Source organism: Citrus clementina, unplaced genomic scaffold, assembly GCF_000493195.1.
Source record: "Citrus clementina cultivar Clemenules unplaced genomic scaffold, Citrus_clementina_v1.0 scaffold_5, whole genome shotgun sequence".
Taxonomy (NCBI): domain Eukaryota; kingdom Viridiplantae; phylum Streptophyta; class Magnoliopsida; order Sapindales; family Rutaceae; genus Citrus; species Citrus x clementina.
Genome location: NW_006262201.1, coordinates 19,594,103 through 19,611,328, shown reverse-complemented (window position 1 = coordinate 19,611,328; position 17,226 = coordinate 19,594,103). Strand labels below are relative to the sequence as shown.

The window sequence follows — 17,226 nt, the reverse complement described above, 5'->3', positions numbered from 1 at the left end:
TACTAATACTATGGTGTCATAATATTAGTGATATTGTAGTAATAGTAATTTCTGACACCACTTACAAGTGTCACTATTTTTCTGACTCCCAGATTACTAACACAATTAACAAGTGTCACTGAAAATAATTACTGACAATATTCTAATGTCAATAAAGACCATTTTTCTAGTAGTGATGTAATCTTTTGTAATTTAATAATTATTTTTAAATTTTAATTTTTAATATTTTGTAATGTAATTATTTTTTAATCTCAACCAATATATTAGATAATAGAGAATATAAGAAGATGAGAAATAGTAATGCCACATCACTTCTTGTAATCTCAATTTTATATATATACTAGAAAATAGAACCGCGCTTCATGCGACTTTGAAAAAAGAATTTAGTATTATCCTTTTTTCTTACTTTACACTTGATGAAACTGATAAAAAATATGAATTGATTTTTTTTTAAGGTGAGGCAGCCTTATAAAAAAAAAAAAAGCTATTAACCAGCAATACAAATAAAGAAGCAACGCAAGATAAAGAATAAAATAAGATAATATATTATAAAATAATTTTATTCATTCCAATTGTGTATGTATAAAACAAAAAGATGAGCTCTCCTTTTATAGTTACATAATCACTCTATGAAATTAATGAAAAATTATGGATCATAATTCCTTGTGAGACAGTGGAAGTTATAGGGAAGCTAAAGGTTGCTAATGGGAGATAATAGAGAGACTAAGAGATGTATGTTATGAACATCTACATTTATTTTAATAAATTCATAACACTCCCCCTTGAATATTCATTATAAAGAATATGTCTCATTAAAATCTTTACACAATTGTTATTGTGTAATAACAATCAAATTAATTATGAGAAGATGAAAATCCAAATTTAAAAGAAAATTTCTCTATTTATTAGATAATAGAGAATATACAAAGATGAGAAATGGTGATGCCACATCACTTCCTCAAGTCCCAGCTTTATATATATACTAAAAAATAGAACCGCGCTTCACGCGGCTTTGAAAAAAGAATTTAGTATTATCCTTTTTTCTTACTTTACACTTGATGAAACTGATAAAAAATATGAATTGAATTTTTTTAAGATTAGGCAACCTTATAAAAAACAAAAAAAAAAAGCTATTAGCCAGCAATACAAATAAAGAAGTAACACAAGATAAAGAATAAAATGAGAGAATATATTATATAATGATTTTATTCATTCCAATTGTGTGTACAAAACAAAAAGATAAGCTCTCCTTTTATAGTTACATAATCACTTCATGAAATTAATGAAAAATTATGGATCATAATTCCTTTTGAGATTGTGGAAGTTATAGGGAAACTAAAGGTTGCTAATGGGAGATAGTGGGGAGACTAAGAGATATATGTTATGAACATGTACATTTATTTTCATAAATTCATAACACTCTCCCTTGGATGTTCATTATAAAGAATATACCTAATTAAAATCTTTACATAATTGTTATTGTGTAATAACAATCAAATTAATTATGAGAAGATGAAAAGTCAAATATAAAAAAAAAATTTCTATTTATTAGATAATATAGAATATATAAAGATGAGAAATGGTGATTCCACATCACCTCCTCAATTGTTGGCGAGTCATTCGTGTGCCGGCATGCCTATGTCAGATCAGGCACAACTCGTGGACCAAGAGTATTGGCCCACTGCTACCGCCCAAGGGATCACTCCACCTGGTCATCTCGGACAATCGTGGACTGAGCTGTGTTGCAACCACACAGACAAGTGTAAAGGTAGGTCTGGGCCCACTAGTCATATCTATGGAGGTTATTTAGGATTATAGTTGTGGACAAATAGCACCCATGATGCAATAGGCCTTTTTCTGCTTATCGGAGCCCACAGCACTGAATCTAGAACCAAAACAAAAGGCACAGAGCCTCGGCCGCATCTGTTGCTTGTTTTCTCCTCCACTCTAAACTACTCTCTGTTCAAGACTTCAAGGGTTTTCTAATCTCGTTCGGTTCGTCTCAACTAAGACAGCGAAGAAGTTATTGTTGAAATCAAAAGAAACCCAAATGGGAAGCACGGCTGTGGAGAAGAGTGCCGAACAGCTCCAACGAGAAATAGACGAGCTTCACCGCCAGCAGCGCGAGGTTCCTTTTTTTTTTTTAATTTTTAAAAGGTATGCGTTTTTGTATTATTTTATTTAATTTTGTTTTGTTGAAAATTCGTTAGATTACAGAGAGGCTTAAAGATCCTAGAGGACTTCGTCGGGGAGCATTATCGGGACCGGGCCCCCGCAATTTCCCCGCTACCGGTGCCCGTCAACGTGGCTTTGCTCGTCCCGTAATTTCTCTATTCCTTTTTTTTTTTGTTCCTTTGAATGCATTTCTACCACTCGGGATAACAGATGAAAATTTTCACTTAGATGATGATGATTTTTCCCCTCTGTTGGATATTAGTAATTCTTTTTTCTCGGAATTTATTAGTTGGGTTTTCGAAAAAATGTAAAATTGAGTGTCTTTTTTTCTTATTCATGAAATTTTCTGTAATGGGAATTTTTGTGTTTGGTTGATTTCAGGCTGATAGGACTGACGTGGAAGAACAACCTCCAGCCAAGCGGCGACTTCTGTCAGCTGTTGTCAAGGTAGAATCCGGAATATTTATTATATCTGTTAATTACCAAGTCATTTGAGTTCATTTTCATCTGTTGTTTTTAGCTTCATATAAGGGGGGGGGGAGTGCCCTTGTTTCATGATCAATGCTGGATTGTCTGCTCTGTTTCATTCATAATAAATTAAAATATATGAAGAGGAAATACCAGTTAAGTGTTGTGTGCTTTTGCAGTTTTTTCTCTTTTCCAAATGATTTGCAAAGGGCCTGAAATTTAAGCCATGACAGTTAGGTTCAGTTGAAGGAAAGCTTTGTTATTATTAATATTTTTCTCTTAATTTTGCTTGATTGGATAGACTAACTAGTGTTTTACTGAATAATGTTTGTTTTGTAATGAAGTTGGAGGATGGAGAGATTGACGGTCATGCAGGATCAGTGAAGGATACTGGTATAGAAGGAGCGGACTCAGCTAATCAGAGTGGCTGGCCTAGGAGGGATGGCCATCAGAAAGCAGCAAACATGGTTAATTTGATACTCTTTCTTGTTTTATTGAACTGTATTGATGTGCAACTATATATATTAATGTTCTGATTGTTGTTTTATTTTTCAGGATAATGCAGCACCAGTAGTGGAGCATATTCCTAGGGTTTTGCCAAAGAATGAGGATCCAAGCTTGGTTAATAGAAATAAACGGATGCTAGGGCAACTTTTGGGCACTTTGGAGGTATGTGTTAAGCAGCTAAATAAATTGTAATTCCAATTGAATCGACCGAAAATGATATATGCATTACATGGAATTGAACTGAATTTAATTTTACAGGTGTTTATGGTATTAAATATTCATTTAAACATATTGTTGTTTATGAACTAAACAGCAATTATTATGTACGTGGGGTGTGACAAGTGATATCATGATGAAATGCTCTAAAATTCTTTTAGGAAGTATTCATTCAAATTTTCTACTATTACATTTGGATTGAAGGCATATTTTTGTCTAAGCAAAAAATGGCTAGGACTATATGCATTTTTTTTTTTTCTGGTTTGGATAGATAAAGAAGATGATCATATGGAGTATCTGTAATGTTACCCCTTAATTGAGATGGCGTTATCTTAAATGAATAAAGATAATTCCCCATGAATCAAAGGTGCGATTTTCATAGAATCGTCTGTCAGCAGTTAATATTGTACCGTTGCTGCTTATATTCATCTCTTGCTGGAATCTATCTGGATGATTAGAGGGTTACTTTTGTACCCATGACAGTCTTAGCTCTCATGTTTGTAGAAGGTAAGACACAGTGTGTTAACTGCTAACGACTATGAATAAACAAGATAGGAAGTCTCAATTGTAACTAAATTTTGAGGAAAAGACTTAAAGAATGAGTATATAGTTCAAATGCAAGAATCAGAAGCAAAGAGAATTCATATTGATTTTAGGAAATCATGTTATTCAAATCCATGACATGGTCTGTGTTACATGGCCTATTATACTACTGTCATGGCAGAGTATCCAACATGGGCATTTTTGAGATTGAATAAAAGCTTTCCATCAAAATGAAGTGTCCAACATCCTGGTAATATTTTCAGTAGGATCCAATGCAGGCACTCCCTGGAAAAGCATCTGGGTAACTTTGGACGCAGGAAAGAAAATGTATATAAATGGTCCATAGTTGCAACTGATTATTTGCTTGCACTAGGATAGTTTCTGAGAAGTCTTTTCAAAGTGCATTGAATCAACTGTGCTTTTATCTAGGCTTTGCTAGGTTTTTGAAGGCTAGACTGGCAGTGATCTTATATGAAAAGTTCTCTGAATTGTTTTCCAAGCTTAGATTCTGGTGGTGAGATGCTTTTATTATGTACAAGGATCTCTTTTGCATAAACCTAGGCAGAGAGATCAGTGAAGTTGTAACATTAAAATAATTAGCATTTTAAAACTACGCAAGTTCATAAGTAGTTTCAACTGTTTGGATTGTAGTGAGGAAAATATGTCACTGCTTCTCATTCTGAATTTTTGGGAAGTCATATGTTGTTGCATTTTAATTGCCAATGTGTAAAAAAAGGAAAAATAACTGCTTATCTGAATTTATTACTGTCTGTAATTTTCTCGCATCTTACTGTTTTTTTTTCCTCCCCCCTTCTGTTTTCATGAAACTCTTCCAGAAATTCAGGAAAGAAGATATGCAACTTTCAGGATCAGAGGCATACAGGCAGAGGTCAAGTGCTTTGCAAAGAGTAAGAACACGTCAGCTCATAACTTCATTGAAATAAAAGCAACTAGTAATTGGTGGAAACTATCCAAATGATTGTTTCTATGTGAGGAGTTATAGCTTTGCAGGCAACCATTGTTGAAATGGACCATAGGCTATGAATTTTTTGTTATATCACTCTAAAATTTCTGGAAATTTTTGAGTTTGATTACATGAACACCTATTGGTCATCCCAAACTTTCTTAGGCCGAGCAAAGAGCACGTGAAGAAAGTGAAAGGCTGAGGCAACAAGAACGTGAGCAAATTGCTGAAAAGAGGAAGAGAGATCTGGTTGGTTGTCAATAGATTACTATAATTTCCTTCAATAAAACCTTAAATGGATCTGCATGTTCTTAAGGCTAAAGCAAATGATTGATTCTTACTCCTGTTTTTGTTTTTCTTTTTCTACATCAGATTCTCAGGGCTCGTGTTGCAGCCAAGGCCGAAGAGAAGAAGTTGGAATTGCTATTTCTTCGGTGGAGTGAGCATCATAAAAAACTTAGCAATTTCATAAGGTATTCACCTCACTGGTAGTTAGTTCAAATATTTTTATGCTGTTGATTACATTCAAACCTAATCTTGCTATGTAAACATTTTTTCTGCAGGTTATTTTTAATTTTGGTCCAAAAGTGTCCATATTCACAATTTTATTGAGACAAAGATAAGTTTCTGTTCATGTGCATAGTAGTATTAAGCAACTAGAAAAGTAAATATCCCCTGCTTCTTTGCAGGATCTTTTATAGAAGTTCGGAGTTCTTAGAAAGACTATCCTTTACTCATTTTTTATTTGTTTTTGGTTGTGATTTCCAGGACCAAAACAGAGCCCCCAATCTATTATTTACCTACTAAACCATTGGAGGAAGATACAACTTTACTTGAGCAGCGTAAGGAACAGGTGAGCTGTTTTTCTGATGAGTCTTTTGTTGAGCCATATTGAGAAAATTGTCTATACTGCAAAGTAGTTTGCTTGTATTAATGGAGCTTGTAACTGCAATTAAGATCTCACATATACATTCATCAATGCTCAAAAACAGGAATTTTTAGAGTGGAAAGCTGCAACAAGAGAAAAACTGTCTGAATATCAGAAGCAGATCGAGGAGCAGTATGTTGCCAATGTTGAAAAGGAAATGGAGAGGTGGCAAAATGCAAGAAAAGCTAGGAAAGCAAACAATGATATGTTGAACTTGCAGGAAACAATGGACAAAGAATTGGATACCCACAGGCTTGAGCATGGTCCCAAACCGAGAAAAATTCCTGGTGGAAGCAACAATGAAGATGAGGATGATGTGGAAGATATCAATGTTGGAGAAGATGACATGATGGATGATGTGTTGGTGGTTGATGATAGCAGAAGAGTCGATGAAACTGCTAAGCTGGAAGCTGGTAATTCGAGTCCACCTCCTGAGATTATAGAAAGTGGTAATTGAAGCCATCTGCAGAGCCAGTCCACAATGCCCTCTCTCGAGTTCCCTTGGTTAGACATTTTTGGTATTTTGTACGTGTTTACCTGTCCCTTGTAGGTTTTTTTTTTCTTTTCTTTTTTCAGTTATATTTAAATGGGTGTTGCATTTTTTGGGTGAAGTTATTTCTCTTACATTACTCATACCTGCGTTTATCTTCTAATGATTTATATGGTGTCATCTGCTATGTTTATGTAGTTTTAATTTTACTAAAACCGTGAATGTTGATTATTGCTGGTGAGCAATATTGGCATCAATGGAAGGTCAAGCTATGTTATTACTATAGAAACGGCACGTGCAAAGTGATATTACGAATGTCTTTATGATCATGGAACATTTGTTGTTTGTTTTGTTTCTAGTTTGACGTGCAATCCTTATACAATGTACTAGTCTGCATTTGCACTGGTATTATACTATTCATTTATGTTATTTATATGATAGGGTATGTCGTCTATCAGTCGTGAGAGTTGGTGCTATCACTTTCACAGTCAGTGTTATCAATCACAGTCAGTGTTATCAATCAATAATCGTGAATACAATACAATCAAACGAGTAGTTGAATATTTTGAGTAAAATTTTGTAATTGGGCTGTTCATAGCAGACAGTTCATTTTTGAACTGTAACAGATGAATTTTGGATGTTTACCTTTTCACCAAGCCTCTGTTGTTAGGGCATTATTTGGAAGCTTCAAAGAGTGGACACCATCTTTCTCTTGCGAAGTTGCCGTTATCCGATTTGAGTGGTCAGTGTTTTCTTTTTCTTTGTGCTGCATGTTAGTGGGCATCCCAAAGCTGATATGGATTGAAGCCTGTTTTAGAAATTTTACAGATAATAAAAGCAGTGTAAATGACTGAGGGCTACTTAAAATTTAAAAAAAAATGGAAAAAAAAACTATTATTGAACAAAGGTATATTTTGTTTTTGGCCCTGCATTGCTATATTACAATTTTATCACTAGTGAAAAATTCGCTACCTCAGTGGACTGGATTTAATTTTTATTTTTGCATGTTTTGCCATAAACCTCTTCTACTAAAGGCCTTAACGTACCGATTAAAGTTTCTTAAATGGTTTTAAGTGAATATCATAATAAAAAGAGACTAATGGTATAAATCCATGTTTTGTACAAATTGATAAACGGGTTCATTTTGAGAGTTCTTAATTAGCTAATTCGAAATAGTTTCATGACTACAGACTGGATCTACTCACAGCTATTAACGATAAAATGAGATATGAGTGGATGAAATGCAAAAGAAGCAAAGACTGGAGTATGAATTACCTACTAAAATATGAACAATAAAATGAGATATTATGAGATAAAATGCAATAGAGACAAAGACATGCAGAAAGGATTATCTATTTTTAGCTATCAAAGTCCTTAACATTACGAATTCTTTAAGTTGAAATGAATCAAATCTCCCTAGGATTTCGATACATAGGCTAGTATCTCACATCCATTTTTTAGGGGGATCACTTTAACAAGTTGATGATACTAAGAAAATATGAAAAATACATATTTCTATTGCAAATGGTGTATTATTTTTACCAACTAGTATATTAAAATATGTAATTATTTCAATTTTAATGGCATTCTCTTTCATTGAGATAAGTATATCCTTATTATAGAATTATTTGAATATATATTTTTTGACTGATCGGTTAATATAAATAGAGTTTGTACATGCGACAATATTGAAATGAAATATCATCTGCCAAAAGAAATCATGATCTAAATTATAAAAGTAAAGAAATTATAACCGGTAATTCCAACGACTTTTAGAAATTTGGTCAAATCTGGCAACACAAAAGGACTTGCATAAAATTGAAATCAGATTTCTAACTGGTTTTCGAATTTTCTCTTGCATTAGTAAAATGGCTTCTAATACCCAACTTGATTGGAACCACAAGTGCTTTTTTTTTTTTTGGCTTTTGCCGCCAATTTTTCTTGGTACAAAACCCAGTTTCCATTTGTTTTCTTTAATCTCTATATTTTTGTAAGTGAAAGCTAATTGCGGACCAAAATGTAGAAGCAACCACAGAAAAAAAGTACAGCTTTCATAAGAATATCAAGACAAAAGCAAATGCCAACTCCAAATCTCAATTGAGAAGCAAATTTTTCGTGCATGAACACCCAAGTGAGAATCGAATATTAATTAATTCTCTTTATATATTTTCAATTTTTTTCTGTCAAAAGAAAAAGCTATCCCTTAAAAGCTAAGTAATTTATAGAGTTTCTTTTTTTCCTTTTTGAGAGTTTCTTTCCATACTGCTTTCAAATTAAACTTTCCGTAGAGATGAGAAATAGGAATTGGAAAACTTCTTCATATGTTAAATCTTTCAACTCATCCAAAAAAGAAAAAAAAAAAAAAAAAAAAAGGTATTGCAAGCCTATTTCTAAGAACTTTGTTTATTGATTCAGAGTGTGTAGATAGCAGAAATTTCATATGTATTTGGGTTAAAATAGTTTTACCATTAAACCAATTGCTAAAATTTAGTATAACTAAGTTAGCCAACTAGATTGAGGGTATGAGCTCGAGTCACAAAGATGCATTAACAATTTTTTTTCCCCCATAAACTTGGATGAGATAAATTTATGTTGATCCGAGACCAGCTCCGACACCGATCAAGAAACACCAAGATCAATCTTAACTCTCTGAATCTCGATTAAAGAAACTAACAAATCAACACACACAGAGAATACACTTTACAGAAACAATCAATTAAAGGATAAAAAGGTTTAAGTGGTTCGGCTGGAGCAACCTACATCCACTAAAGAACAGAGCTATAGATTTTTTATTCATTCACTAATTTCAAGATACAAGCCTCATGAAGAAGATACAAGTTATTTATACGACCCTTAGAGGATTCTGGAAAGATTCCTCAACACCAGCTGTGACCAGGGTCTGTTGCAACTGAACCCATAAATTTCCCACTCTAATTAACAGCCTTAGACACGTGACAATCTTGTGCCGTGAATAAGTGATATCAATACGCCCTTCACAATCGTCGTTTCATGCTAAGCTGTATAAGTATATGCACGTGATACACACATGCTTCCTAAAGGAGCTTAGCTGATTTGTCATCTACAACATCCTTTATTCCAACGACATGTTGTTTAGCTAAGAACTAACAAGTCAATCAGCACTTATTCAACAAACCGACAAGTTGATACTTTCTCTGGAACCCAGTTTTAAACCTCACACTTCAAATTGTTGGTTACAAAACTCTAACCTATTGTTAGTTCTTAGCCTCTTAACTTTCTTACCACTTTGAGTCTCAACCAATGCTTTTCATTGCTTAAACTTCTCAAAGACTTCATCCTTTCTCTTTAAGACATACACCCAAACCATTCTGGAATAATCATGTATAAAGGAAATGAAATATTTAGCTCCACCTAGAGAAATCGTCTATACTAGCCCCCACAAATCAGAATGGATGTAGCTAAGGTCCCTTTTGTGTTATGCACTGCAGTCTTGAAACTAGTTCTACAAGATTTACCTAGGACACAAACCTCACAAAACTCAAGAGACCCCAACTTATCATCCCCAAAGACTCCCTATTTTTCTAACACTCTTAGCTCCTTCTTACTCATATGTTCCAATCTTAAATGCCATATAAGAGTCTTATCTAAACCCAGACTACTTGATGAAACACTGACATCTCCAGTTACAGCAATGCCTTGAAGCACATATAAATCATTGTGCTTATTCCCCTTCATTATCACAATGGACCCTCTAATTATCTTCATTACACCATATTCCACCATAATGGAGCTGCCAACTTGATCTAGAGTGCCTACAGATATTAGATTCCTTTTAAGATCAGGAACATGCCTTACCTCTCTTAATTGTCTAATCATCTCATCAAACATCTTAAATCTAATGGTCTCTAACCCAACTACCTTATATAGTGAGTTATTCCCCATCAGTACCTCTCCTCCATTAAAACGATTATAGGTAGTAAAAAGACTTTGGTCAGGGCACATGTGATATAAACATCCAAAATCAAGAATCCACTTACTATTTGTCTGAGTTTCATAAGCCAAAAGGACACCAACTAAGTCATAGCCTTCATCTTCGGATGCAATAGCAGCATCTGCTTTCTTTCCATGCCCTTCTTTGCTCTTGTTCTTTCTATCTGGACAGTCCCTCTTGAAAAGCCCTTCTTATGACAATGGAAGCATTTCAAGACCTTATCCTTAGACTTAGATTTTCCCATTTTTCTTCCCTTTATTGTTTTCTCTCTTCTTAGGTCTTCCCCTTGCCATAAGACCTTCTCCATCTTTTGTTTCTGCCTTCTTTGTGACTTCTTTAGAACTAAGTGAGTCTTTTACATCTGCCATAGTTATCGATTGCCTCTCATATAACAATGTGCCAACAAAATGCTCGTAGGATGGTGGCAAAGATGATAACATGATGATTGCTTCGTCCTCGTCTTCCAATTTCACATTGATGTCTTCAAGATCAAGAATAATCCTGTTAAAATTATCAATGTGATTTGCTAACGAGCTACCTTCCTCCATCTGCAGAGTATACAACCTATTCTTTGTAAAAAATCTCTTGGTTAGGGACTTTTTGGTGTATAAGTCTTATAACTTCTTCTAGAGGCCTGCGGCACTTATTTGATCTCCCAACTCCCTAAGCACTCTATCTCTAAGGCTTAAGATTAAGGTGCTATGAGCCTTATCCGGAGCATCATGTAATTTTTCATCAGTGAACTTGCTTGGTTTCTTGCCAGTTCTTGGCTCTCTCAATGTCTCTTCTAAACCTTAATGAACCAATAGTACTCTCATCTTGAGCCTCCAAAGATGAAAATCATTTTCGCTAGTGAATTTCTCCACCTCAAACTTGGATGTTGCCATTTCTTGAATCAAAAATCAGAAATCAGACTCTGATACCAATTTGTTGATCCAAGACCAACTCTGACACCGATTAAGAAACACCAAGATCAATCTTAACTCTCTAAACCTCAATTAAAGAAACTAACAAATCAACACAAACACAGAGAATACACTTCACAAAAACAATCAATGAAAGGACAAAAATGTTTAAGTGGTTTGGCTGGAGCAGCCTACATCCACTGAAGAACAGAGCTGCAGATTTTTATTCATTCACTAATTTCAAGATACAAGCCTCATGAAGAAGATACAAGCTATATATGACCCTTAGAGGATTCTGGAAAGATTCCTCAACACCAACTGTGACCAGGGTCTGTTGCAACTGAACCCAAAAATTTCCCACTCTAATTAATAGCTTTAACAGACTTAGATACTTGACTATTTTGTGTCGTGAATAAGTGATATCAAAACGCCCTTCACAATCGTCGTTTCATGCTAAGCTGTATAAGTATATGCACGTGATACACTCATGCTTCCTAAAGGAGCTTAGCTGATTTGTCATCTACAACATCCTTTATTCCAACGACATGTTGTTTAGCTAAGAACTAACAAGTCAATAAGCACTTATTCAACAAACCGACATGTCGACACTTTCTCTGGAACCTAGTTTTAAAGGTCACACTTTAACAATTTAGTTTCATAGATATTAGTGGTCATAAATGTAACTTTCATTTCTAGTTGGCAAAGATTACTGAGCTATGTTTGGTAGACTTATGGCTTGTATTATAAATATATAAATTCAAAGTTTTAGTAGACACTGTAATATTTATAAAGTATGATAAATTTAAAAAATAACTAAAGGTGATTTTTGATTATAATATAAAAGTGACCAATCCAAACTTCTCCAATACATTTTCTAGCAAAACCTTGTTAAAAGGTTCTCAATAAAGAATCATGCAGACTAATAAAGAAACATGAAAGCATTAATGTAATAGAAAGTCATGCATAAGAAGCATGTGACTCAAGTCAATTAAGTCTATAATGATTTACAATCACCTCTGAAATCACTTTGAGCAGATTTAATCCTTTTATCTAAAGTTCTGTCTATTTGTTACACATCTTGCAAAGGACTTTTTGGGGGTTCAAAAAGATTTAGTGCTCAATTGCTAGTGATTCAAATTAATAGAACTTAGTTTTGTGTGAAACAATGACTTCTAAAGTGATTGTGTTAAACTAATAACAATATAATCTTTAGCAAAGAGGGAGGAACGGTTTTCATATATATTAGTAATCTTTTATCAATTTGATTTGCTAATAGCTATTATATATACGCTCTTTGGTTTACATTTTCTTATTATATTAAAGAGATTAAGAAAGTAAATTTTTCTTATTATATATACTGCCTTTTGGTTTCTTCAAACTCTCTAAACACTAAGTATTTAAGATTTGTTATATTTGGTTTTTTTAAATTATTTAACCAATATCCTCTTTAGAAAGATTTTTGTGTTTTTATTATTTGACTTATTTGAATTTTTAGTATTTTGTGCTTCATGAAGTACTCTTTTTTTCATGAATTGAATAATGATGGAGATAGTTGGATGATAAGGGTTAGACTTTGTAGGATGTGAGAGTCTGTTAACAACAAGAAGAATGAAAAATTGATTAGTATGGACATGATTTTTATTGATAGAAATGTTGTATAAAAAATTCTTTCTCCTATTGTTTTTTCTAATTTTTTTCCCAATTATTTTACACTTAATGTAGCATTTTTTTTTCATAGGAAAATTTAATGCATGCAAGAATCAAGAAAAATTTAGTGATAAGGTTTAGACACATGTTGAGTGAGGGTTCTTTATACAGTGTCAATAGTTTAAAAGTTGTTTCAACTCTTGGTGAGTACAGACCACTTTCAAATCAGTATAAGATTACTTTATTGGTTATAACTACGTTTAAGAGGTTAGAAGAATGAACTATTAAGATTCAGATTAATGGATTCCAATTCGTATCTCCGAATTTGATTGATTTACATGTGAATGCTAAACACAATCCTCTCAAGTATTTATTTTAATTATTAATGTTTGTTAATCTTTAAGTGTATATTAGATATTATTGATACTTATGTTTTAACATATTTATGTTATTTTTCCATGATATTACAGATATTGTCGGAAGTTTATGTGGTGTGGGTGATATTGAAATCATTGGAGCTGGTTGGAAAAAAAAGAGATATAAAAGTTCTAACATATTAGTGAATTGAATATAACCAAGAAAACTATGACTATATTTTATTTTTTAGTTATTGTTTTATCATAATAAACGATCGACAGTTTGACTTCACTAATCTTTTTAGTTATTACCTAATTTTTAATTTTCTTTTTCAATAAATACATCCAATATTTGTTGAAGAAAAACCATTAAAAGTACAATGAAAAAGGGTATAGCCCTTAGAGATTATTCAACATATTCACAAGAAAAATTAATTAGAAAATATGTTTAGATAGCCCAAGCATCTTCTCACTTATGCAATAGAATAAACAACAGTACTTGGCGGTTAAAATAATTAATGTAAAAGAAAAATTAATGAAAATCACTCTAAATCAAATTGTAATGTAGAATGAACAACTTCAATTCCTTGAATTATTGCCGAATTATTTGTTCTAATTCTTAAGAAAAATATTTTTTTTCTTTTCCTCACACCCCACCTCTTCATAAACACAAATAAAAAAGTCAAGTGGTATAAGGTCACCTACTCAGTTACAAACAATGTAAAGTAACTTACAAAAGCCTTTATATGTATTTTATTTATTTCTTTTATAATTCGACACATTGCTAAGGATCTTCAGTTATAAAATTTAATTTGGAGCTTATCAACAACTACAAAAACTATGAGGTTTGTACACTCATACTATACACATTAATATATATTTTTTAAGTTAACCAAAAAAGTTAATTTTCATAAATAACATTAGTTTTATAAGATTGTCTCATCTTTAAAAAAAAATCAATTCATATTTTTTTATTAGTTTCATCAAGTGCAAAGCAAGAAAAAAATGATAATACTAAATTCTTTTTTCAAAGTCGCGCGAAGCGCGATTCTATTTCCTCGTTTAATTGATAAAATACAATTATAAAATGTTTGACGTGCTCAAATAAGTCTAGAGAAAATTTAAATTCATTCTAAATTAATTTAATATTAATAAAAAAATTAGACCGATAATATAAAAAGTTTTAAAATGAAATCTTTCGGGTAAATTATAATATGCCCATCTAACATCATATTATCAGACCAAAAGTGTCACTTGTTAAAATAACGAAAACGTTTTCACTTAATACTTTAGGCAATTAACACCCGGAAAATATTGGTCCCTTTTTTTTTTAATGATGAAGTGTAATATCTAAAATAACATAAAATACAAAACCACTTAACGTTCTTTTTAGAAAGTATTATTAATCTTATCAAAATAGATTCAAGAAACATAAGTCTCGTCCTTTAGTCTTCGTTTATCTTAAAATTGAGAGCAAACTTTTTTATACAACTTCCATTAAAGCACAAAGTACAATGGTGAAATCGGGACCATTTTTACTTCTTAAATAAATCAATGCAAAAGAGACATTTTTATTCTGTTACATTTGTTACACATTAATCGTTGTATGTGAGTACTAATTAATTAATTAATTAATTAAATTTTCCATTAAAAATATAATATTCAAATTCGCTTACATAAGGAAAAAAAAAGAGTAATTAGGATTGCCATCAAACAATGCTAAAGAAAAAAAAAAGATAATAATCTCTTATAAAGTAAGTGGTCAGTGCTAATTTTCATAAATTATTATTATTATTATTACGGCTTATCAACCCTAATAGAGGGGAAAAAAAAAAGAGACATTACGACATATTTTTGTACTTAGCCACATTCCATAGGCCCACAAGGCCACAAGTAACACACACCTCAGACTATATTATTATTTTTATTATTACATAACATTATAGGCTTAGCGGTATAGCCGTAAAATTGTAAAATTACGAAAAAGAATAAAGGACCAACAAAATAAATAAAATAGAAAATAAAAACACATAATTTAATTTGCAAGTCCGCACTGTCAAGCAAAGTCACCCACCACCATTCTCTCCATTTCTCTCTCTCGTCTCCTTTTGGCAAAGAAGTATTGCTATTCACACACCCCTCACTCACAGTGGCACAATGAGCAGAGAACGAGAGAGAGAGATGGCTGCTACGACGCCGTCTTCTTCTTCACAACCCAAAATGCCACCTCAAACCCAACCCAACGGGACCCACCACCACCAACGCCGCCCTCATCCTCCACCACCACCACCACTGCAACCACAATCACAATACCACCACCATCACGACCACCACCAGTACTACCCAACGACGTCGTCTTCCTCTTCAGCCTCCTTCAGAGGCTGCTGCTGCTGCCTCTTCCTCCTCTTCTCATTCATCGCCCTCCTAATCCTCGCCGTCGTCTTAATCATCTTCCTCGCCGTCAAACCTAAAAAACCCCAATTCGATCTCCAACAAGTCGGCGTCCAGTACATGGGCATCTCTACACCCAACCCCACCTCCTCCGTGGACCCCAGCACCACCATTGCCGCCACGTCAGCTTCACTCTCCCTCACCATCCACCTTCTCTTCACCGCCGCCAATCCGAACAAGGTCGGCATCAAGTACGGCGAGTCCAAATTCACCGTCATGTACCGCGGGATTCCCTTGGGGAAGGCCTCTGTCCCCGGCTTCTACCAAGGGGCCCACAGTGTCAGAAACGTAGAGGCCACCATCGCCGTCGATCGGGCTAATCTTATGCAGGCCGATGCTGCCAGCTTGATCAAAGACGCCTCGTTAAACGACCGCGTTGAGTTGCGAGTCCTTGGTGACGTTAGCGCTAAGATCCGTGTCATGAACTTCGATTCTCCCGGCGTTCAGGTCACCCCCCATTTTCCCATCTATTTTCAGTTAATTACTGTAAAAATTTATTTATTTATTTATTTTTGCGGTTTTGAGCGGCCGAGTCGGCACTGTTTGAGCAAAACCCACTATCGGCTGTCGCCATTTCTACTTTTTTTTTTCTTGGCTAATGTGCGCATTATTATTTACTATATTATTATTATTAACAGACGAGGATGTTTTACCTTCGGATCTCTCCTTTTTCAGTTCTACCAAATTTGCTCATCTGCCCTTTTTGTTTCTATTTTTTCTACTTTTGCCCCCTTTCTTCATATAGTTACCTTTAACTAACCCTGTTTTATCGTACGCCTGTTATCTTCCTTTTCAAGCTTCTAAAAATAAATTTCAATGATAATATTAATTAATTAATTAATTAATAAAAGTTGTTGTTTTACTTTTAAAAAAATGGTGCTGCTGATAGTTGCTTTATTTTTACGCGCCTTTTATCCATAGATGCACCAATGGACTTGCAGTTTCGTGGAGCGGAAGTTCGAATTTTTTTAATTAAATTTATTTGTTTTGACGAAAAAAAATCATTACTAGTTGATGCTTGTCTATTTTTGCTTGAATGGCCCCTTGACTTTTTTCAAATTGCCAAAAATGCTGATAGTTTTAGATTGTTAGATTTGGCAACCAGAGATTAAAGGGTAAAATGTCTGGTCATGTTTAGGGAGAAAAAAGGGTCCTGGTTCTGTTTTTCGCTAGTCACTATTGTCAATTTCGGTGACTCGTGGGACCCGTGCGAGCCAAAAAAGTGGACAATTTGTCAATTCCTTATCCTTTCAAGGCCTTGTGCTTGGTTTTTATATGAATTTTAATGTTTTTTCTTTATCATTTAATCAAGGTGTTATAGGATATCGTGGTAACGTTAAGTAATTAGAGTTTATTTATTTTTGTTGATTTTTTGACCATATGCCTACTAGGTTAGCATGTATCCTTACTGGGTACAATAGTCTATAGGTACCTTAATGGAACCCCGAGATAAGACATTTTTAAAACTTGAACTGTAGTTGAGATCTGAGTATAATGTAGCAATATAAATGTCTAGACAGGTAATGTTGCTAGCTAGCATAATATGTTTCAATGATCTCTATGAGCTATTTGTGAACCTTCGTGGCCCGGAGCGGCACCCCCGGAG

General features: G+C 33.7%; 2 protein-coding genes across 2 annotated transcripts in view; both read left to right on the top strand.

The window, feature by feature from the left end:
• The first annotated feature begins 1,879 nt into the window (after window positions 1-1,879).
• LOC18041896 (pinin) lies at window positions 1,880-6,568 on the top strand. The gene is made up of 10 exons (XM_006432244.2): window positions 1,880-2,128; window positions 2,211-2,321; window positions 2,557-2,622; window positions 2,988-3,110; window positions 3,199-3,312; window positions 4,746-4,817; window positions 5,039-5,122; window positions 5,246-5,346; window positions 5,642-5,726; window positions 5,866-6,568. The coding sequence occupies exons 1-10, from the start codon at window positions 2,051-2,053 to the stop codon at window positions 6,256-6,258; spliced, it is 1,227 nt and encodes a 408-aa protein (XP_006432307.1). The 5' UTR covers window positions 1,880-2,050; the 3' UTR covers window positions 6,259-6,568.
• Window positions 6,569-15,211: 8,643 nt separating this feature from the next.
• The window catches only part of LOC18041895, a 2,398-nt gene continuing 383 nt past the window's right edge, over window positions 15,212-17,226 (top strand). Inside the window, exon 1 of the mRNA XM_006432243.2 lies at window positions 15,212-16,067. Within this exon, the coding sequence (XP_006432306.2) occupies window positions 15,327-16,067 (741 nt within the window). The 5' untranslated portion in view covers window positions 15,212-15,326. The remainder of the gene's footprint in view (window positions 16,068-17,226) is intronic.